The sequence below is a fragment of the Nerophis lumbriciformis genome, linkage group LG27 (assembly GCF_033978685.3).
Source record: "Nerophis lumbriciformis linkage group LG27, RoL_Nlum_v2.1, whole genome shotgun sequence".
Lineage (NCBI taxonomy): Eukaryota > Metazoa > Chordata > Actinopteri > Syngnathiformes > Syngnathidae > Nerophis > Nerophis lumbriciformis.
This window is the reverse complement of record NC_084574.2, coordinates 12,328,324-12,353,278: the sequence shown is the minus strand read 5'-3', so window position 1 is coordinate 12,353,278 and position 24,955 is coordinate 12,328,324. Positions and strand designations below refer to the sequence as shown.

Here is a 24,955-nt window from a genome sequence, read left to right as displayed (position 1 = left end):
TTCCCTCTCCTCCCAGCTGCTGGGTGCTGATGGAGGACTGTATGACTTTGGTAGAGCATTACATCTGCTCTCCACTGTGACAGGGCTCCCAGTCCCTCCTCACAACTTAATAGCAGTTTACAAGCTAAAAATCCACATGCACTGATTATTTGTTAAATATATTTTTTATTCTTTTAGCTATGGAGTTACTCCAGCAAGTTATTCATTCCACATGGCAAAACCTTGTCTGTTATTCCATACGGGTGTGCAAAATCTTCACTCGCATCTGCCTTGGGCAAACTGAAGCATGCTAAGACTGAAGGTGAGCTACAACCCTTTATAAACTACGTCTACTACGAACGTGCTGGATTGATTTGTGACCCATTCTCAAACTTTTCTTTTCAACTCCACAGAATCCAGACCTCCTGTTTGTGTACCATCTTGGAGCAACATCTTACATGGAGAGAGAGCTCAGCCTTCAAGGACGATGGAGACTAGAAAACTGGTACGTATGATAAATTATGAAAGTTAATTACATGAAGATCTACAGGTTTCCTTTTTAGTTCCAATCGATTCCAAATAATGTTAAATAATTGGTTAAATTAGTAATTATATATAATATAATGAATTGTATTAAGCAGGCACCTCATGGGGATTAACAAGGACTGTCCCGTGAGGAAACTCTAATTTAATTGAGAATATTTTGCCAGTTTAACCGTAGCTGGTTGCCCTCCACCTTGTGGACATCATTAGAACTGTAAATTAGTGAACAGATTGCACAGCATTTACCGGTACTGTAGGACCCAATCCAAACAACCTTTCCCACTCAAAGTGCAAAAATAAAAAGATCAACAAACATGTTGACGCTCAACTCAACATGCTCTCTGAACTTTGAGGATATTATTTAAAAAAAATGTTAAAGTAACTTCAAAATGACACCCATTTAAATCCACTAAAATGCAAAACACTCCGCATTTACCATGTTTTGCACATTTTAGCTGCTTGATATTTCTGAGTGATTACAAAACTTTAAAGGGGAACTGCACTTTTTGGGGAATTTTGCCGATCGTTCACAATCGTTATGAAAGACATGAGGACGGATGTATTTTTTTTAATGCATTCTAACTTGTAAAAAAAGTCCGCTCACAGCGGAGTCAATGGCAGCTCCTCTATTTCGCCTATAAAACCCAGTAAATAACCATTCAAAAACCGCCCGCAATACTCCATTTACAGTTTGTGATTTGACTATTAACCAAGTAGTAGTGATGTTATTATGGGGACGGCGTGGCGCAGTGGGAGAGTGGCCGTGCGCAACCCGAGGGTCCCTGGTTCAATCCACACCTAGTACCAACCTCGTCATGTCCGTTGTGTCCTGAGCAAGACACTTCACCCTTGCTCCTGATGGCTGCTGGTTAGCGCCTTGCATGGCAGCTCCCGCCATCAGTGTGTGAATGTGTGTGTGAATGGGTAAATGTGGAAGTAGTGTCAAAGCGCTTTGAGTACCTTGAAGGTAGAAAAGCGCTATACAAGTACAACCCATTTATCATTTATTATAAGCGATAACGCAGACAAACTATTTATAGCAGCGCTATGTTTACAACATCAAGTGGTCTACTGCTTTCTTGCTTCCTTGCTCCCTGTAAGTTTATTGTAGATCATAAATCATGCATCTCACCTGGACATGAGATGTCTAAGTGGGTAATCCGACAAGTTGGTACACTTTGACAACCATTTAGGACACAAAACTGGCGAGGACAACACGAAAAGACGCTTGTTCCCCCGTTTTTTAAATTATTGTGCCACGTATGCTTAAAATTAGGGCTGCAACTGGCGATTAATTTGATAATCGATTAATCTGTAGATTATTATTTCGATTAATAATCGGATAAAAGAGACAAACTAAATTTCTATTTTTTCCAGTATTTTATTGGGGAAAAAACAGCATACTGGCACCATACTTATTTTGATCATTGTTTCTCAGCTGTTTGTAAATGTTGCAGTTTATAAATAAAGGTTTATAAAAAAAAATTCTAAAATAAATACAAATTTAAAAAAATAAAATAAAGAATTTGCCTCTGCGCATAGCATAGATCCAACGAATCGATGACTAAATGAATCACCAACTATTTTTATAATCGATTTAATCGATTAGTTGTTGCAGCCCTACTTAAAATGATCAAAATACGTAAAAATGAAATGTTATTATAAATGTGCCTTATAGATAAAAATGAAATGTTATTATAAATGTGCCTGTTACTACATTATATATTGTGTGTGTGTGTGTGTGTGTGTGTGTGTGTGTGTGTGTGTGTGTGTGTGTGTGTGTGTGTGTGTGTGTGTGTGTGTGTGTGTGTGTGTGTAAAATATAAATATGTACACATATGTATAGGCTATATATAATATATATATATATATATATATATATATATTTTTTTTTTGTGTGTGTGTGCATAATATAAATATGTACACATAATGTATAGGCTATATATAAAATACATGCAGTTGGCTTTAGCACCCCCAAGTCAAAAAGTTTTTACAACCTAACTCGAGTACCTGTTCAAATCAGATGCTTACTTTGAGATGAATATCTTTCCAGAGAACGACACGAAAGACCCAGTCAACCCCCAATTTAACAGTTGAACAAGTTCTGGAGCTCATCAGGGTAAGAATTGTATTTCATCCCACTCAGATTGGACTTGTAGTGTCGTTTGTTTGGAAGTTTACTGTTTTTAACAGTACCAAAACTTGTATCTCCATCAAGGTTTGATAAAATACATATACTTTATTTTAGTAAGGTTCCGACAGTTAATGAACTACATATATTCCATACGTACATATTGGAATGCATAAGAAAATCCAGATGTTCAATTGGGTACATTGTTGTCTCTTATCAGTGAGTGGTACCTGTGGGAAGTTGGTTCCCCTTATGATTGCAAAATAACATGTTTGTGCTGTAAAATGTTTAGGTTTTGCAGTTATTTAAAAAAAAAAAAAGTTCACTAGTGGCGTCATCTAGCCCCCCCAACTTGTCAAAATATCCCCAAACTTATCATTCGTTTTGGCTGCAAATGTTTTTGTCTAATCATTGTTTTTATGTTGATGTTTTATAATTCATTACCAGCTCCCCCACCTTGACAACATTTTCCAAACTTGTACCGTTCGTTTATGCTGCAAAAATGCTTATTTAACTCTTATAGTTTTTATGTTAACGTTTTATTCTTCATAACCAGCCCCCCCACACCTGTCAAAATGTTCCCAAACTTGTCCCAAACGTTTGTACTACAAACATTTCTTGTCTATCATAGTTTTTAACAAAATCATTTGTCCAACTACTATAGTTTTTGTTATTAACTGTTATAATTCTTATGTTAAACATGTTATTCATAACCAGCCGCCCCCAATTGTTTGTATTTCAAACAATTGTTCAGGAAAAAAGTCACTAGTCCAAAAATAACAAAATATTAGAACAATAAATGCAACAATCTCAAACAATAAAACAAGCTCTGGCAGAGTAGGAAGGCCGATGTACAAAGTGTACCTAAGTGAGCAGGGGACCGAGAGAGAGGGGAGGGGGAGAAGAGAGAGAAAGAGGTGCGCTGTTTGCACAGAAACATTTTACGTCCAAAAATGTACAATGCGTCCAAAAAGTTATTGGACGTATTATGTCGAAAAACGACAAAAGTTTCAATCACAATAAAATATTCATATTGTGTCTAACAATGCTTGTTCCCTACTGATTTTTGACAACTATCACACAGCATCTCAGTTTAAACGAGTGTCTGCTGCGCTTGCGCATTACGCTCTCACCCAGGCGGAAGAAAAAAGTAGTTTTCACCAACCACATATAATTTAGACATGCTCTCAATTTTAATTTTTTATAATTACTGATTTATCAAAGTGTCCATGTTTTGATTTAAGAATCGATTTTCCAGAATAAAGGTCGAACTGGTATCGGAGATATTGATAGATACAGTACAGGCCAAAAGTTTGGACACACCTTCTCCTCATTCAATGCGTTTTCTTAATTTTAATGACTATTTACATTGTAGATTGCATACCTGCCAACTACTCCGGTTTTCCCGTAATTAGTACGGTTTTCATCAACCTATTCCGGGTTACGGTTGCAGTGATAAAAAATACGGTTTTTCATTAATTAAAAAAAAATATTTTTTTTAAGTTTTATTCACGAAATCGCGTAACAACAATGACAATCGACACTGGTTCCCGTAACTTCCTATCGAGCCATTCCGAATGCCATGCGCGAGGCTATTTATAGCACCGCTGCCAAGCACAAGGCACCAGTTGCCATTGTTTCCAAACGAGCGAACGATCATGGAATCAGCCGGAGAAAAATCGCAAACGAGTCTTAAACTGAAAAGAAAACTGCAGTCATTCCGTGAAGAATATTCAAAAGCCTATCCGGGAATAATTATCCGTTCCAAAAAGGGTGAAAACTACGCGAATTGCACCTTGTGCAGACAAGATTTTTCGATCGGACACGGAGGAATTAGCGATGTAAAAGACCACGTTGGGACAAAAAAACACAAGTCTAATGCCGTTGCTAAATTTGGATTTTAGCCACAAAAAGGTAATGACACCAATGTTATCTATTGGAATTGTTTAGTACTGTTATACTGTTAAAAGTGTTTATACTATTTATGCTTTCAAGTCCAAGTTGAAGAAATCTTGTTAAATGTTGACAGCATAACTACCAAAATACAGAAGTATGTCCTTAATATTTTTGCAGTGCTATTTCTGTTGAAAAGTTCAAATGATTACATTAGAGATGTGATGTGCCACTTTTCAAGTGTCTGATGGCTTAAATTAATTTTCATTCATTTTTCATATTTTGAATTCTTTTGAAAGGCTTACAAAAAAACTACATTTGAATTGTAATTCCATGCTATTGACAGGACTATTAATTTTAATGAAGTTAGCTTACCATGTTTACAGTATGATAATTGTGATAGAAATGTGAATTTTAGGCACAGAATATTTTTTACAATTGAACAAGGCAGTAGATTATACAAGCTTGGACAGAAAGTTAATAATGACACAAAAAAATTTTTTTAATGGAATTGTTTAGTACTGTTTTACCATTTGTTTACTGTAAAAAGTGTTTATACTGTTTATACTTTCAATTAACAAATTGAAGTCTTGTGAAAGGTTGACAGAATAACTGGCATTAACTGTCAAAATAATTTCAAACTATTGAAGTTAGCTTACAGAATAAACATGTCAATCAACCCATATGATTTTTTGCTGTAATATTTTTGTTTTGAAAAGTCACTGTGACTGATAGAAAAGTGATGGTTTTAGCAACATTTTAACCTGTCTGAATGCTAATAATCATTTTGCGTCGGGGGGCGAAGCCTGAACCCCCCACCAGGACTTTGTCCTGGACCTACCGGGGCCTGCGGCCCTTGGACCCTGGCTACTAGGTTTTTCTGATTTCAAAAGTTGGCAGGTATGAGATTGTCACTGAAGGCATCAAAACTATGAATGAACACATGTGGAGTTATGTACTTAACAAAAAAAGGTGAAATAACTGGAAACATGTTTTATATTCTAGTTTCTTCAAAATAACCACCCTTTGCTCCGATTACTGTTTTGCACACTCTTGTTTTCAGTTATTTCAACTTTTTTTGTTAAGTACATAACTCCACATGTGTTCATTCATAGTTTTTATGCCTTCAGTGACAATCTACAATGTAAATAGTCATGAAAATAAAGAAAACGCATTGAATGAGAAGGTGTGTCCGAACTTTTGGCCTGTTACTGTATGTCAATATCAATCTGCACATCACTATGGATGTGAATAATTACACGTTAATAACATAAAATCTTTAATAGACAAAAACATTTGCAGCACTAACATAGCACAACCAAATGGGACAAGTTTGGGGTAATATTGATGAGGTGCAAGGGTCGGATGACTTCCCTAGTCAGTAAATGTATTTTAGTATAACATAAAAACCTCAACGGCACAAACAACTTTTTACGACATAAAAGTAGCACAAACAAATGGCGGTGGTATTTTAATATTTGCAGTTATAAGGATGAGGTTTGTGGTGGACATCTGGGTACATTTTGCAAAACAGTTAATTATGACATATTGAATAGTTCTGAGATGAAACAAGTAATAATTGGTGGATTTATTATTTTTAGACAACATCAGCAGATAAAGTCCAGAAAGAAGTGGAGGACCTCTTTTCCAGGACAGACACCCAAGACTTGCATCAGTGGGTAGGGCAGCTGGCATCTGCGCTGGTGTGCCGCAGCATGGCGGATACAGCCTTCTACACGCCGACCACGTTGGCGCAACTCGTGCAAACTCGGCATCTCTGCCACAGGTAAGCGCTAGCCACAGAAGTGTTGGTGCTTTTCACCTGAAAAAAGGTCTTCATTTTAGCGGGGTACACAGATAGTTGTCCCTTGTTTTATTGCGGTAAATTTGGACAAGACATGACCACAAAATAAGGATTTCTGCTAAGTAAGTATATTATTATTATTATATAGAATATTTTCATAGTTGGAGCATAAAAAACAGTTTACCGGTATTACCTTCTAAATATATGTTTTAAAATATTTTAGAGCCCTCTAAACATGAAATAACACCCATATAGTCAGCTTTACACTTGTTTCGCCCAATATAATAGTCTTGAGTTTGTTCTCCTGTAAGTTACCGGTAGCCTGGAGGATCCTCCCAGCATCATTGCTATGGTCATCATCACCTAGCCCAGGGGTAGGGAACCTGTGGCTCTTTTGATGACTGCATCTGGTTCTCAGATAAACCTTATCTGACATTGCTTAACACAATAAGTAATGAATAATTCACTGGTAATCACAGTGTTAAAAATAACGTTCAAAATATAAAACATTCTCATGCATATTAATCCATCCATCTGTTTTCTACCGCACGTGTTCAAGAAGTCGCATTAATGGTAAGAGGTATTTTATTTATTATTGGTTAGCTTCAGAAAAACAATGTTATTAAAAAGAATAAGAGACTTATTATACTCAAAAAATGTTGGTCTTACTTAAAAATGAACACATTTAGTTGTATTCAGTGTTAAAAAATACTATATGGCTCTCACGGAAATACATTTTAAAATATTTGGGTTTCATGGCTCTCTCAGCCAAAAAGGTTCCCGACCTCTGATCTAGCCACTACAACCCGTCCACAACGTGGGAATACTTTCACATCTTGGGTAATTCCTCAAATGTTAGAACTGGGTAGGAATGTAACGACAATAACATTTCTCGCCGACAATTATATTTGTCGACAATAGTCGTGACGTCCTCGCTCGTGTTTTTCCGGGCGGAAGCGAGTCCACGCCGCCACTCACAAAAACATTGCCAGTGAAAACATTTTAAGTGTGAGAACATTTCCTCCTATTCTTGTTAAAAACATGAATACCTTGCTCATTTTGCAAAGGGGACCTTGTTTTTTATGGGAGTGCATCTGTGATACGCGAGCATTTAAAGCCCAGGCATGATGTCGGACGTCTGGAGAAAGGATACGGACTCAACCTCGCGAAGAGCGTTAGCTTGTACCTTGCTAGCTAGCTAACAAGAGTGAGATGACGATGTGTGAAAAATAACTTATCATTTTAGCCAAAGTCAGTCAGCTATACTTTGTCTACATCAATTCAATTATGTTTTAAAGCAGCGTCAATTTGCTTACACACAAACACAGGCAGACACTAGGCACCAATGCTGAAGTATCATAAGATTAAACATACAATCTATTCAATAGCTAACATGTTAAGAATTAATCATTGATACAATTCTATACATTGCTATTTTAACTGTTATTTTTATATATAAACAAGGTTAACGTATTTTTCGGAGTATAAGTCGTTCCGGAGTATAAGTCGCACCGGCCGAAAATGCATAATAAAGAAGGGAAAAACATATATAAGTCGCACTGGAGTATAAGTCGCATTTTTGAGGGAAATTTATTTGATAAAACCCAACACCAAGAATAGACATTTGAAAGGCAATTTAAAATAAATAAAGAATAGTGAACAACAGGCTGAATAAGTGTACATTATATGAGGCATAAATAACCAACTGAGAACGTGCCTGGTATGTTAATGTAACATATTATGGTAAGAGTCATTCAAATAACTATAACATATAGAACATGCTATACGTTTACCAAACAATCTGTCACTCCTAATCGCTAAATCCGATGAAATCTTATACGTCTAGTCTCTTACGTGAATGAGCTACATAATACTATTTTATATTTTACGGTAATGTGTTAATAATTTCACACATAAGTCGCTCCTGAGTATGTCGAATCCCCGGCCAAACTATGAAAAAAACTGCGACTTATAGTCCGAAAAATACGGTAAATGTTTTTTTTTCAGCTCTTTGCCTTTTTTTTTCTTTTAATTGGACATTTAAATAGTAATTTTAATTTTTGTAACAGCTAAATGAGCAGCACAGTTACAGTACAAATTAATATTTATGAATGAATTAGTCATTTGTTGTTTGTAAGCACACCTCTAAAATAACTTAAGTTGGATTTAAAAGTCGATGGGAAAATTACATTAAAGAGGTGTGTGTACGCATTATAATCTGACTAATTGACTATCAAAAAAATTGTTAGTTGCAGAACTGAAGAAGTGACTTTGAGCACAGACAAATTGTTCTGCACAAAGTGGGTCCACTCGACGATTACCTGTGATGTTAACATTCCCTGTTAGCTTTGCGTGTCTGCTTTGTCGTTCCACATTGCTCACGTCCAAGCTGTGTTGTTGATGTCGAAGATGAAGTGCATCATGTGTTCATCTCCCGTTTGTCCAGACAGTTGCTGATAGTTTGTTGCAAAGAAATAAAGAAACATAGCAACCACCAGAAAAACAGGCATAAGTGAAGAAGACGTTTAAGAGGAGGGAATAATAATAATAATAATAATAATAATAATAATAATAATAATAATAATAGATTTTATTTGTAAAAAGCACTTTACATTGAGCAAACAACCTCAAAGTGCTACAGTGTATTGAAAAAAAAACAAAAAACAATAAATAAAAACTAGAACAGCATAATAGCGAGAACTAGTATGCATATATCTATAAAAAGGCTTTTTTTTAAAGAAGGGTTTTTAAGCCTTTTTTAAAAGCATCCCCAGTCTGTGGTGCCCTCAGGTGGTCAGGGAGAGCATTCCACAGACTGAGAGCAGCGGAGCAGAAAGCCCGGTCTCCCATAGTTCGTAGCTTTGTCCTCTGAGGTTGGAGGAGGTTAGCCTGTCCGGAGCGGAGGTGTCGTGTGGTGATGGTCTGGACATTTTTGAAGGAAAAATCCCAAATTTAAAAAATGAAAAGATTGTGGAAAACATTTTTGAGATGTGAACACAGACTTTATAATCTACGGAGCAATGCTTTCTTTATCTTTTTGATTGACTATTTTCGATGCCAGGTCACAATTGATGGAGCGATGACTCTGCTTCCCCGACAGACAGGGAATGGTATGGTCGTTCAATATTAGGAATGTAGCGACAAAACAGTATTAATAAACGCGGTAAAACTCCTAAAGGTTAGTATTACCATTTTTAAATTAAAATTATCGAAAAACCGAGATTTGTAACCGCACTTTGTCAAACTCAGGGACCGACTGGCGCCAGCTAGCTAGCATAAATGCTAACGGAAAAACAAGGGGCATTAACGTCTTTCCCCATTAAGAAATGACAGACCCCAATCTTAACTTTGATAAACACATTGTCGTCCAAGCAACTAAGATATCCAGTTGTGCAGATTGAACCTACTAGCTGCACTACTAGTTGTAAAATATAAAATTGCTAATGCTAATCAGTAGGGCTGCACGATTAATCAAAATCGAATTGACATCAATGTTTTAATTAGTGCGGTAAATAACCGCAGGAGGCTGAGGTATTTATTTTTCTCCGCTGTCACCAGCATTTGAGTGACAGCCATGTTCGCTAATCAGAATTGTTGAGCCTCGCGCTTGTTCGTCTCTCGCTTCGAACAGTGAGAAAGACGTATTACGGTACTTTGTGCATCGCTCTCAGCACCTGAGTGTGTTTATTTAACAGTGATTTCTCTTTTCAGTCATTAACAATCTTTGTCTAAGCGGAGACTAGAGGGGGGCACAACCACCAACACACACAGTACAGAGTGCCTTGCGACTCTCAAGTGAGACGTACCGCAAAGTAACACAAATTAGGAGGAAAAAAATTTAATAATAAAGTTAAGATATTTCTGCTTTAAATCTGATAGGTGATATGAGCCCATCGACGAATAATGACGAATGAGCGAAAATGCTGTTGTGATCACGTGATAACAATAAACAAAAAGACAATGTCCGAACTAATTTTTCCAACTTTAAGATGTTCAATATCTATTTAGGTTAAAGTTTTGTTTACAGAAATTAGTCCATTTTATTTTTTGTTTATGTATTTAGGGCAGGGGTGCCCACACTTTTCAGCAGGCGAGCTACTTTTTAAATGACCGAGTCGAAGGGATCTACCTTATTCATATATATAATTTATATTTATTTATTTATGAAAGAGACGTTTTTGTTAACAAGTTAAAAGGTGTTTAATGATAATACAAGCATGTTTAACACATATAGATTCCTTTCTTTCCTGAAGACAAGAATATAAGTTGGTGTATTACCTGATTCTGATGACTTCAGACAGTAGTGCTGACAACGTCCACATTTTTTTAATGGAGGAGAAAAAAAGTCCTTTCTGTCCAATACCATATGAAAGTGGTTGCTTTTTGCCATCTTGTTTGTCCAGCTTCCATACTCCTTTTTATACACTTTACAAGAAATACATTGGCGGCAAACTCCGTGGCTTGCGGGATTGTGCGCGGCAGCTTTCTGAGACTCTTATTTTGTTAGCGCAGGCAGGATAGAGCAGCGCTTTTATTGTGAAGACAGGAACTATGCGGTCAGTCTTTAGGCTTTTGACAGGAGGTATGGTTGAAATAAAAACGGTTTCTCGCCTCCCTGACGGTCTTTTTTTTCCTTCACACTGAGCTGGCAGCAGCCAGCGTCATCTCACAAGACCCTCGGGTGCCGTGAATGTCAATCAAGTGACGAAATTGACGTCATAGTGAAGATTTCTGATCGCAAATTTTTAGGACTATTTTTTTCGACGCCTACCGGTAGTTGGCGATCGACTGACACACCCTCCGCGATCGACCGGTAGCTCGCAATCGACCAGTAGCTCGCGATCGATGTAATGGGCACCCCTGATTTAGGGTAACAAAGTTATTTACCTTCCAACTACAGTACAATTGTAAACAATTCTACAGTAATGAGATAAAAGTGTATATCCTTTTAAATGGTTACTTGCATTATTATTATATATTATGATTACATGCACTTTTTAGATTTTTTTTGGATTATTTTATCAGTGAAAGAACACGATGTGTAGACGAGCTCTGAGTCTGTCTGCCTTAAGCCAAATATTTGTTAAAGGTAATTATTGCATATTCTTCTAATGTGTGGCACCTTGAGACAAAAATATGTTGATTGACTGTCTAAAAGTAACACGTCTTCTTTCACTTGTTATTTTTGCAGTTTTATGCATTTTCATGTATAAAATATAAACACCGCAAAGCAAATTGCAATTTTGGAGATAAAAATTGCAATCAGTTCTTTCTTTTTTTTTCCTAAATCGTGCAGCCCTACTAATCAGCAGCATGACAATAGCAACGCCAATGTATACTAGCATCAAGCTAGCACATTTTTGGAAAAGTGAACCCTCAATTAACTTATGTTGGAGTGTTTTTTGAGTAAATTTCTTTTGTTTGCATTTCAATACAAACAAAAGAAATTTACTCAAAAAATTTCAATGCAAACAAAAGAAATTTACTCAAAAAACACTCCAACATAAGTTAATTGAGGGTTCACTTTTCCAAAAATGTGCTAGCTTGATGCTAGTATACATTGGCGTTGCTATTGTCATGCTGCTGATTAGCAGGGCTGCACGATTTAGGAAAAAAAAACATTACTTAAAGGTCATTTGGCTGAGTTCGCTCTGTGCTGCTGGAGTGATCGCCATATGTCGAAGTGCGAAGAGTGAACCGGGCGTGATGTAACATGCAACCCAGGTACCGCAACATGGCACTGTTGGATTTTACATGAATCGGTGCCCGGTAGGACTGGCAGGATTAGTTAGGTTGGTGCCAAAAAGTACAGGATTTGGTACCCATCCCTAGTTGTCTGCAGTTTCACACATTTTCACTTAATTTGATTAATTTTTTCTAGTCACCTGTAACTCATTACAAAAATATATATATTTTTTTATGACCTCATGGAATTTTTATCATTGTGGCATTGTGTCAAAAATACAACTGTTTCACATGGAGCCTGACCAACAGCAGCATTGTGGCTTTTTGGCATCCTTAAGCTATTGCATCTTTGTTGCAGTGTATGCCCTGACCTGGTGCAGCTGGCCCTGGAAAAGAAGGATTACTTCTTATGTCAGCTCTGCTTGCAGTTTTTCCCTGACATCCCAGAAGCTGTCACCTGCACCTGCCTGAAGGCCTTCACCAGGTAGGTATCACCGCTAGCCACTCGCAGCACTTTTAATGTGTCATATGGTTAACGATCTGCATTCTTGCATTCTCACGCAGTATACTAGATACGGATGCAGAGAAAGTCAACCTGGAGCCCGACAGCGTCTCCTTCATGGAAACATTGACCTCCAGGGTGCATGGTCAGGTTGGCTTGCAGAATGGTTTTAGCTCCACTTCCTCGAAGGAAGACCACTCGGATGCCTCAATGACAAGAGCAGACGAGACAAATTCATCACCACCAGAACCGATCTGTCCAGTAGGCTTGCACAAGGCGGTTTTACTGTATCCTTTAATTGCAGCTACACACACAACTTAACTATCAGACATGGATTTCTGAGCTCAGTGACTAATCATGAAAAGTATACATATTGTGACATCTTAACTGGAGCTGTTCAGAAATGAAATCCTGCAGACGGCTTATAGTGATGACCTCCTCCTTCCACATTTAAAAGATCTCTCATCCCAACACGTTATTGTGAGTTCTCTGTTTTAGTTCTTTGTCTTGACTTTATATGATGGGCACACAAGCTCTGTGTGGGGATGACATTTGTTAAAGGGAAACTGCACTTTTTTTGGAATTTTGTCTATCATTCTCAAGAACATACGTCTGTTTTTTTTTAGGATTTAAAACGCTTGCCAGATGTGGCTAATGGCAGTCACAATTGTAGCATTCAAAGCCCTCTAAAGTTGTATTGTCTTTATATTCCGGCGAGTTAATCCATTTTTGGGGGGAATTGAGGGGATTATTTTGATGCGTTCAAGAGTCTTACGGCCTGAGGGCAGAAGCTATTACAGAACCTGGAGGTTCTTCTACGGAGGCTGTAGAACCTCTTTCTAGAGTCCAGCAGTGAAAACAGTCCTTGGTGGGGGTGGAAGGAGACTGCAGATTTTCTGAGCCATGGTCAGGCAGCGGCTTTTTGCGATCTCCTGGATAGGAGGAAGAGGAGTCCTGATGATCTTTTCCTCCGTTCTCACCACTCTCTGCAGAGACTTCCAGTCTGAAGCACTGCAGGCTCCAGTCCAGACAGATAACTTAAAACTAAATACCGTATTTTTCGGAGTATAAGTCACTCCGGAGTATAAGTCGCACCGGCCGAAAATGCATAATAAAGAAGAAAAAAACCCATATATAAGTCGCCTTTTTTGGGGAAATTTATTTGATAAAACCCAACACCAAGAATAGACATTTGAAAGGCAATTTAAAATAAAGAATAGTGAACAACAGGCTGAATAAGTGTACATTATATGACGCATAAATAACCAACTGAGCACGTGCCTGGTATGTTAACGTAACATATTATGGTAAGAGTCATTCAAATAACTATAACATATAGAACATGCTATACGTTTACCAAACAATCTGTCACTCCTAATCGCTAAATCCCATGAAATCTTATACGTCTAGTCTCTTACGTGAATGAGCTAAATAATAATATTTTATATTTTACGGTAATGTGTTAATAATTTCACACATAAGTCGCTCCTGAGTACAAGTCGCAGCCCCGGCCAAACTATGAAAAAAACTGCGACTTATAGTCCGAAAAATACGGTAACTTAAAACATCAATGTTTTATATAAACACTGCAAGTATGTGTGTGTATGTGTGTATATATATATATATATATATATATATATATAAATATAAAAATTTATTAATGGACATATGCAATATGTACAATATTAACCGTATTTTGGTCATTTAAAGCAATACCGGAACTTATTTCCTAAGCACATTTATTTCAGTGTCCATAGCAGCGCACTTCGAGTTCTGGCAACAAACGTGTGTGTTCAAATAATGGCACACTTGGTAATTGATGACAAAGATGACTATTTTTGGACAAATGAGGATTCACAACCTTATCTTGTTGAAGCTGAATATACGCAGGATGAGCTGCTGCTTATAGAAGTGAGCATGAAATAAGGCTGAAACGTTGGAGCAGACAAAAGCCAAAACAGTCAGTACCGTAATGATTTGACGGTGTAAATGTGGCGCTTGGAGCCAAGCTTTGTCGACAGGAATAGAGTGCTTACCCAAGATTAACTGGGAAAAAACATCCCTGGCCAGCTTAACCTAACAACCGTCCATCGAGTACGTCACTACAATATTGATCATGTTACAGGCAGCACATCATGCTTGTTATTATAACTACAGTACATACGCTGTTGTGAAATGTGGGCTAACACTTTACAGATACTGTAATATGATTGTTCATGTTTTTCAGTCAGTACAGCAGATTGCTGTCCCTATCGCATTGTGTTGTGCATTACAAACTCGAGATTCAGGTGCTGACACAGAAGATAGCTTACGGGTAATGCCGTAGCACAGACCTGGGCATTTTGCGGCCCGCGGTCCACATCCGGCCCTTTGTACGTCCCTGTCCGGCCCGCGTGAGGCCAATCATAAATTACAAAATACATTTTAAAAAGTATCTATCTCGAGTGTGCAATACAACGTATGCTCGTGCGCGATTGTGGACGTATGCTCGTGCACGATTGTGAGTGAATGTGAACAGCGGCAATCACAAATTACAAAATAAATTTAAAAAAAACATCTATGTCGTGCGTGCAATACAACTGTGCTGCTTTTATTTTGAAAAGTGTTATTTATGGGCGTATGTCCGGAAGTAACCTGTGAGTGAAGGTGCACAGCGACAAGTGATGCCCGGTTATCCCCGAGACACTTAAAAAAAGAAAAGTTGATGACGAATGGCGTGTTTTCAACAAGACTTGGACTGCCAAGTATTTCTTTACAGAAATTAAAGGTAAAGCCGTGTGCTTAATTTGTGGTACACATGTTGCTGTGTTTAAAGAATATAGTGTAACGACCTGCTGAAGTTGATGTTGTGTTCTTGAGTTGCGGAAATGAGGAGTGAGGATAGACGTGCGTGTGGAAGGAACGAGATAAGTTGAGCTGTTAGTATAGGTTGCTCAATAAAAGTTTAAAATGAGCGTCAGACTTGGTGTGCACTTCTTCTGGACGCTACAACTGGTGTCAGAAGTAAAACTGCACATACTGCGCTGCTTGTGTGCTCAGCCTGCTACGTCATCGGGAGGTACGTGCCACGGTATTTCCTGGCGACTTTGTCAAGATTGAACGGGAGGGGAAGACATTGAGTGGGGACTTAAGGTGCCGGTGTTGTGCTGCAACACCGGCAGCGACTGCAGATGTCTGTGTGAATCCCGGACGTGAGCTCATCGCAAAGAGAGAGAGAGAGGGAGGAAGGAGAGAGGCAGCGTCTACAGGTGCAGCGCACGCTGCTCGGCATGGGGGAATTCCGCCCTCAATGAAGACTCCCAGGTTTGATGGCAAGGCGAACTGGGAGGCATTTCATCCCACTTCTGTCACCAATTGTAGCGTCCAGAAGAAGTGCACACCAAGTCTGACGCTCTTTTTAAACTTTTATTGAGCAACCTATACTAGCACAGCTCAACTTATCTCGTTCTTTCCACACGCACGTCTGTTCTCACTCCTCATTTCCGCAACAGCAACGCTTCCTCCTTCGCCAATCAGCTTACAGGCATGCGACGTTCACAACAAAGAGGATGCAGGATAAAGAAATTGAAATTTTTGCATTGTATTATACATCAGGAAGTGTTGTGTAAGAAAGTGTTAAAAATAAAACCATCAAAAGCCATCTGCTTTTGTATAAAGATAAGTTAGGTTAAATGAAAATATTATTATTATTATTATTTAGCTTAAGGTACCGGGTATATCAAAAATAATTTTAGCAAAATTTAATTGAAATATTGTCGGTGTGGCCCTCCAGCAGTGCTCTGGTTGCTCATACGGCCCCCGGTAAAAATTAATTGCCCACCCCTGCCGTAGCATGTCGTCGCAAGGTGATGTGTTACTACCGTACTCTAGAAAAACAGTACTTCAGTGTTTGCTCTTACAATAACAATGTTGCTACAGTTTTATTATTATACAGGTTATGGAACATAAATTAAGTATTTTTGGTGGTTTTTGGGTGCATTTTGAGAGGGATTTAGAGGCAGAATGGATTGCTCCCATTGGAGCCAATTATTACAAATTGGAATGCAAAAGAAAAATCGTGTTCTTGCCTGTCATGAGAATTGTGAACGATAGGCAAAATTCCATAAAAAGATCAAGATTTTAGGATTCTGATTCCATTTTTGATTTTGCTTAACCATTTGTTTTCTCTATCGGTTCCCTTATCAATCTCATTTGGATAAAAGGACAAACAAATTGATTGGCGTTAACTTTGTTTTGTTTATAAGTAACATGAATGTACAAACTCAACAGTGAGGTCTTAAGATGCCAATAATCTCACTGGAGTATCAGGGTCAGGACTAAAGGTTCCACAGGAAAAAATGCTTTGAAAATAACTATTGTATAATATAATAAAAATAATAGTGTCATGTAAAAATCAACTAAATATTACATAACATGATTCTTTTTAAAGAATGTACCAGCTGACCACTGACAAGTAAAACAAGCAAGTCAAGTCCAATGAATGTGTGCGTTGAGTAATTCTGCAACTATCATCCATAAACATTAACCAATATTTAGCAGAAAAATAAGCATTATTTTCAGGAACTATACAAGATTTTTCTGATTAATTACTCTCTGCTATGGAGAACATTTCTCAAACAGAGAGGAGGAGTGCAGCCTGCATGTCAGAAGCTGTTTCGTCATGATTTGCCTGATAAGTATTTATTTTATGTTTACAGTTACCGGTAGTCACAGCTTTAACAATGAGGTTGCTAACATGACAGACAGTTAGTTGCTTGCAGTACACTACTGACATCGCCGCTGTCGCTGCTTGTAGAGATTTACTTCTGGTTCAGAGGGGATTGAAAACGCGTCATTCATTCCAAATGTTCACATTTCTGTGTGTGCAAATGTTTTTGGTAGTATTTCCTTTATTTGATGACTTTGATGGACTCACCACTTTGCAAGTTCCCTGTTGCCATCCTTCCTGGTGAACAACTCCCCAGATTTGTGCCGCTTCCGTGCCGTGCATGGTGATATCACGCGCGCCGACGGGAATTGATAAGGGAACCTTAAAAAAACTGGCAAACGATTCCCAGGAATTGAAACACTATCCAAACAAGAACCGGTTTTCGATTTGTATCCCTATCTCTGCTCTCCCTTTGACATTTGATCCAAACAATTCTGCATCTTAATTGACTTCATTTTTCTCTCTTCATCAGCTTTTTCTCCAGTACTTGCAGTTCATCTACCAAAAGTATAATCAAGCTGCATTTCCTCAGGAGCATGGCAGTAGATCACCAAGTCTGACCCAGGTGTGTAACAAAACGCAAAGGAATGAGAAGTTATTTTTTTGAGAATGTTTTTTCTTCTCCTATAGATTATGAATTGGATGTGTTTGTTGTTGGATGCTCATTTCACCGTTCTGGTCATGAGTACAGAAGCCAAAAACCTGGTCCTGAACCTGTACCGCTACATTAATGCACAGGTATTTCCTCTTTCTTCCTGTTTCATGTCTGAAAAATGTCTCAAAATAATAAATTTTCCCATATAAAAAGCAACAACAAAACCAACATTGAGAAACTTACAAGATGTTCTGCAGCAAGGGATCGATTATCAAATCTGGTGCTTTTTTTTGGCATCGGTTGATCCTACCGGGCACCAATTCACGTAAAATCCATCGGTGTCATGTTGCAGTACCTGGGTTGCCTGTGACGTCACGTTTAGTTGCAGACTCCGCCGGCTTGAACTAAATATGTAGAATAGAATAGAAAGTACTTTATTGATCCCTGGGGGAAATTCAGCACCACAGTTCGCTCACAATAGACAATAATAATAATAATAAATAATATAATATATTATATATATAATATATAAATATATTCTACATATACTCCATATTTAAGTGCAGTCAAGGAACATATGCATTATACAGTCTGATGGCTGTCGGTATGTAGCGATAAACTGTATCAGTGATAACCGCAGTAAAACTCCTAACGATGTGTACCGTACTTTTCGGAGTATAAGTCGCACCGGCCGAAAATGCATAATAAAGAAGGGGAAAAACATATATAAGTCGCACTGGAGTATAAGTCTTATTTTTGGGGGAAATTTATTTGATAAAAGCCAACACCACGAATAGACATTTGAAAGGCAATTTAAAATAAATAAAGAATAGTGAACAACAGGCTGAATAAGTGTACGTTATGTGAGGCATAAATAACCAACTGAGAACGTGCCTGGTATGTTGACGTAACATATTATGGTAAGAGTCATTCAAATAACTATAACATATAGAACATGCTATACGTTTACCAAACAATCTGTCACTCCTATTTGCTAAATCCCATGAAATCTTATACGTCTAGTCTCTTACGTGAATGAGCTAAATAATATTATTTGATATTTTACTGTAATGTGTTAATAATTTCACACATAAGTTGCTCCTGAGTATAAGTCGCACCCCCAAACTATGAAAAAAACTGCGACTTATAGTCCGAAAAATACGGTAGTTAATTCTTATACGACATATTTCTGCTCAACTCTTAATGGATCGGTCTCGATACAGCATCTTTACAAAAAAATTTAAAAACCCTCTATCAAAATGTAACAATAGAGATAAAGGCATCATGTAATGACAAAAATGTGTGTGTGTATTAGGGCTGCAACTAACAACTAATTTGATAATCGATTAATCTGTTGATTATTACGTTGATTAATAATCGTATAAAAGAGACAAACTACATTTCTATCCTTTCCAGTATTTTATTGAAAAAAAACAGCATACTGGCACCATACTTATTTTGATTATTGTTTCTCAGCTGTTTGTACATGTTGCAGTTTATAAATAAAGGTTAAAATTTAAAAAAAAAAATAATAATAATAATGATTAAAAATAAAAACAAAAGTACCCTCTGCGCATGCGCATAGCATAGATCCAACGAATCGATTACTAAATTAATCGCCAACTATTTTTATAATCGTATTTAATCGATTAGTTGTTGCAGCCCTAGTGTGTGTGTGTGTGTGTGTATGTATATATATATATATATATATATTAGGGACGGCGTGGCGCAGTGGAACAATGGCCGTGCGCGACCCGAGGGTCCCTGGTTCAATCCCCACCTAGTACCAACCTCGTCATGTCCGTTGTGTCCTGAGCAAGACACTTCACCCTTGCTCCTGATGGGTGCTGGTTAGCGCCTTGCATGGCAGCTCCCTCCATCAGTGTGTGAATGTGTGTGTGAATGGGTAAATGTGGAAGTAGTGTCAAAGCGCTTTGAGTATCTTGAAGGTAGAAAAGCGCTATACAAGTACAACCCATTTATCATTTATATATATATATATATATATATATATAATTTTTTATTATTTTTTTCATTACATGATGCCTTTATCTCTATTTTTACATGTTGATAGATACACGTGTAGATAGATAGTACTTTATTGATTCCTTCGGGAGAGTTCCCTCAGGAAAATGAATGTGTGTGTGTGTAAATATAAATACGTGTGTATATATAATGTTTTGTTAACATGTTAAAGGTGTTTAAAAAAAATACAATCATGTTTTACATAAAGATTCCCTTATTTCATGAAGGCAAGAATACAAGCTTGTGTATTACCTTGTTCTGATAACTTGCATTGATTTTAATCACACAGGATTCAATAACTTTGAATTTACTTCTATTTTGTTAGCGCAGGCAGGATGTAGCAGCACTTTTATTGTGAAGAGAGGAACTATGCTGCCGGTCTTCACATTTTTGATTGATGGTACGGAGAGAGCGATAAATAAAAAGAGCCTCTCTCATTCCTGTCGGGTTTTTTTTTTTTTTCCTTTTCATACTAAGCTGGCAGCAGCCAGAGTCATCTCACAAGACCCTTGGGCACAGTGAATGTCAATCAAGTGATGTCATAGTGAAGATCGATGATTGGTTATTTTTAGGTCTATTTTTTTTAATGCCTCACGATCGACTTACACACACACCCTACGCTACCAACCGGGAGCTTGCGATGGACCTAATGGGCACCCCTGTTCTATTTTTGGCTTGCTTGCTAGCGTCCTGCAGTCTTATGTGTGGCTGCCATCTACTGGTCACACATTTCATTACACCATGCACCGAATAAAATTGCTTCGAGGTCCGTAAGCACACCCAGAATGAAACATAACATTAGGCGCACCGGGTTATAAGGCGCACTGTCAATTTTTTTAGAAAAGGAAAGGGGATTTAAGTCCGCATTATGGGCCAAAAAATGCAGTAATAATAAAGTAAGATAATAAGACTGGACAGCAGTTATATAAGTTAATTCTTAAATGTTGCAATAAAAATTAGATTTTTATTATTAAAAGCAATGTTGACACAGAAGTACTTGAAAATTTGGTACTGATGAGTACCGGTATCGATTCCCAGGTACCAGTAATCGGTGGCGTATCAGTTCAAGTGAAAGGTAGTGCAGCAATTAAAGCTTCTGGATTGTTGCCTCAGTCTTGCAAAGAGTTTATGAGGACTACCACATTGGCACTTTTGGTTTCACAAAGTGAAACATTCTCATGGGAATATTTTGAGCCATGATCTTTGTGTTTGCAGGTAAAACTGTTTTCTGAGCTTGGAAAGATGGAGGGCGCTCTGCAAGAACTCCAACATGCGAAGACGAACAAAGACGTGGGAAAGTACTCCATTGAAGTCATAGAGTTTTTTTAGGTTTCAATTGAATGCTTTTAAATAAATAGCATCATATCGACTTTCTGATGTTTGCCCTGAATTGGATTCAATGCAATTTGTCCACGTGATTACCATTCAAACCATGTGTTGTCCAGGCATTTGATTAAGAATGTGAAATTATGACGGTGCAATTGAAAAGTTTTCATGTGTAAGATTTTATCCATTCAGTTTGTATAGGTTGTGTGGCTTTTTTACTTGCTAATATTTTTCACGCCTGTATAACTGTCTGCATAAATACCTGTAGTTTTAAAGTATTCCTTGTATAGCTCGTATTATATTTGCAAATCTTTTATCTGACTTGAAACCATGTTTCCTTTGGGAATTAAACACTTTTGAAATGAGATTGTACAACAGTATGCGTTTCATCATTAAATTGTTCATTCAACCTTTTATTGCAGCAAACCTTGTTTGAGTTGCCTGGTTGGAACTTGGAGTGGACCAATCAGTGTTGCTTCTTCCAACGTTCCCTAACTTTCTCAACCAATCAGCTCTTCTGCCTGGCTGCTTCGGGTATTTTTAACAATTAACCAATCACAGACTGTCATGTGGTGTACAATTGTCACTTTAAATTCCCTTGAAATACACACCGTTTCATTTCTACTAACCTGACTAATTATCTACCGCAGAGCTGGGCAAATATTTTGACTCGGGGGGCCACATTGAGAGAAAAAATATGTCCGGTTGGGCCAAGGTTTATGTGTGTATAAATGATATATACACATTTAGCTGTACCGTATGTGTGTTTGGCTCCCCTTTTTTCCAGGAACACTAATACCAAAAGTCACAATGTCCGATAGAGTTCTAAAAACGTTATAACGGACCGCCTCAAAAAACAGAATGGAATTTTACAGTTTTTTTACTGAATGGGACAGCCAAAATGTACATGAAAATAAAGAAAGTGGGATTTACAATATTAACTATGAACAATAAAACACTGAATATTAACAACATATGAACGTCGCTCCTCTTTTACTTCTCAGACCAGCTCCTCCATAGTTTATCTTTTACAATCAAGCAAAACACAACAAAAAATGTAACAAACAGCAAAAATATGAATGCAAAGTGTAATAAACACCTACAATATGATATATTATCAAGTAAAAATGTTTCTGACACAGGCGTTTCGGGCTGGCTGCTCTGAAATCAAACTCCGCCCACTCTGCTTTGTTCCTCGTCTGAGCTGCTGTGACCTGCATTACCGTAATAACTCCTAGAACACTCAAAAGTGCAGATTTCACTTTTGGTCATTTAAAAACAGCACTACACGTAATAATGGCGGCTACAGTTTTGATGTTAAAGGCCAAAAAAATTGTTAAAAAAAAACATCCATGTTAATCTGTTTTTCCATTTCTGTTAACTGGAGATTTTTCTGTTATGAAATATAAAATGAGAATCAAACTATTTTCCATTTTTAGTCATTGTTTTTTGAACACCAAAAACATTTTATTTTTGTATTTTAAAGAGGGACAAGCGCTCGAAAATGGATGGATGGAAACAGGCACGTGCACACATAGGGCCCTATGGGTGCTTGAGCCCCTGCCCTTTTTTGCCTCGTCTTAAAAAGTGCCCTCTGCCTGTGTGTGTGTGTTTTTTTTTTGTTTTTTTTCTTTCTTTAAACAACATTAATAAATTCCTGTCAGGGATGTAAAAAAAAAAAACAGCGGTACAAAAACTACGTTTTCTTGTATACATACTTGCCAACCTTGAGACCTCCGATTTCGGGAGGAGGGGGTGGGAGCGTGGTCGGGGGTGGTTAAGAGGGGAGGAGTATATTGACAGCTAGAATTCACCAAGTCAAGTATTTCATACATATACAGTATATACAGTGGGGCAAAAAAGTATTTAGTCAGCCACCAAACAAAACTGTGTTTAGATAATTGATACTTCAAACTTGCATAAATAAATATTAAGGAATTTAACATATTTTGGCTTCTGAGAGTTTCAAAATGTAATGAATAAAATGCTAAAGTTGTTAATAAACAAGCAATTATTTTAATAATTAAATATGGTCATTTTAAATGAATTATTATGATAATTTAAAATCAATTATTTCAAATATGTTTATTTTAATGTATAATTCTATGGCTGCATGTAATGAGTCAGAAAAAATACAAATAAAAATACAATTCATTTTGATGTTTTTAGCAAAATATAGTAAACATTTATTTAGTTTTGTTTTTTTAAATTAATAAATATATTTATTTTTAGGTAAGATAAACATAATAATACAATTTATCTCTAGTCTGGATGATTTAGTTCTTGTCACCCTGTTGTCCTCCCGTCATGAAAAAAGGCTGTCCTCACTCAGGTCCGCATGGAGCTGGAGGGGGCGTGGCTTCCAGCTCCGGCTGAAAATCGGGAGATTTACGGAAGAATATTTGTCCCGGGAGGTTTTCGGGAGAGGCGCTGAATTTCGGGAGTCTCCCGGAAAATTCGGGAGGGTTGGCAAGTATGTTGTCATACCGGGTTGTTTGAGCCTGCCGCTTCCGCCAGAGAGAGAGAGAGAGAGAGAGAGGGCGAGTAAGTGAGTAAGTGAGAGGAGAGAGAGCCAACTGCGCCCCTGAGGAGACGTGACAGTGGAGCAACTTGAACCAGTGAGTTATGGTCTAGTCGCCGTCCACTTATTCAGCATCTAATATGGGTAATATTTCAGAAAAACGCTGTATTATTCTATTATTCAATGTGTCAGCTTCTGTTTTTGCCGGACGTCGGAGCACGGCGCATCAATTGAGCACGGCAAATCAATTCCGCGCAGAGCGGATCGTGCGGGACAGGAAGTAGTGTACAAAATACAAAATAAAACACCGGGTTAATTTTCAAAATATAATGCACTGTGTTTACGGCGGATCACATTTCTCTCACAGCAGAGGTTTAGATATAAAGTGTATTGTGACTTTGCTATTACTGTGTGGGTTAACAAAATAATAATAATAATGATAATAACAATAATAAGAAGAAGAATAACGATAATGATAATAATAATAATAATTATTATTATTATTATTAATAATAATAATAATTTCAGCATTCTGGGGATATAAGATGTAGGTTGTCAGTTAGGTACATTACCATCTGTATTTAAACTTGATTCATGTTGATTATGCCTGCAGCACAATGCCAAAAAAAAGAAAGGGTACAGAAAAGGAAGGAGAAGGAGCGCCAGGAAGCAGCTAAGGGTAGCAGACCTCTTAATGCATGGCTAAAACCAGAATTCAAGAAAGACCACAGACCTCAGAAAGTGTCACACCTGAGAGAGAGGCAGAGACCTTAGAAGCAACACCTGAGAGAGAGGAGAAGGAGAGTGTAGAAGCAACACCTGAGAGAAAAGAGGCTTTAGATGCAACTCCTGACACAGAGGAAGCCATAGAAATCCCGGTAAATGTTGGGGAGGAAGAATCCACAGGAGAGGAAGCCATAGATGAGGGGGAAGTTGAAGGAGCTACAAGTGATGTAGGAGAAGAGGTCTTAACAAATATTGCACCGAATTCTATGGAGGAGAAGAAGAGAAGCTGAAGACAGAGCTCAGAGTTTTCTATGCATCATTCCATGACACTCTCACACTGAAGGGGATCTTAAGAACACTAAGAGACAACAGTGAACATGACATCTTTCCAGCACTGGAAGAAATGATGAAAACATATGCCACGATTCCAGTGTCCACTGCCACAGTAGAGAGGTCTTTTTCTAAACTGAAGCTGGTCAAAAACTCACTCAGAGGCCTATGCACAGAAGAGAGGCTG

General features: G+C 37.7%; 1 protein-coding gene across 1 annotated transcript in view; it reads left to right on the top strand.

The window, feature by feature from the left end:
• nol11 (nucleolar protein 11) overlaps window positions 1-21,556 on the top strand; it is a 32,833-nt gene extending 11,277 nt beyond the window's left edge. The window contains exons 9-18 of the mRNA XM_061922860.2: window positions 178-301; window positions 393-484; window positions 2,576-2,641; window positions 6,148-6,332; window positions 12,394-12,519; window positions 12,600-12,824; window positions 12,939-13,017; window positions 17,718-17,810; window positions 17,876-17,983; window positions 21,081-21,556. Of these exons, the coding sequence (XP_061778844.2) occupies window positions 178-301; window positions 393-484; window positions 2,576-2,641; window positions 6,148-6,332; window positions 12,394-12,519; window positions 12,600-12,824; window positions 12,939-13,017; window positions 17,718-17,810; window positions 17,876-17,983; window positions 21,081-21,194 (1,212 nt within the window). The 3' untranslated portion in view covers window positions 21,195-21,556. The remainder of the gene's footprint in view (window positions 1-177; window positions 302-392; window positions 485-2,575; window positions 2,642-6,147; window positions 6,333-12,393; window positions 12,520-12,599; window positions 12,825-12,938; window positions 13,018-17,717; window positions 17,811-17,875; window positions 17,984-21,080) is intronic.
• Window positions 21,557-24,955: the final 3,399 nt, after the last annotated feature.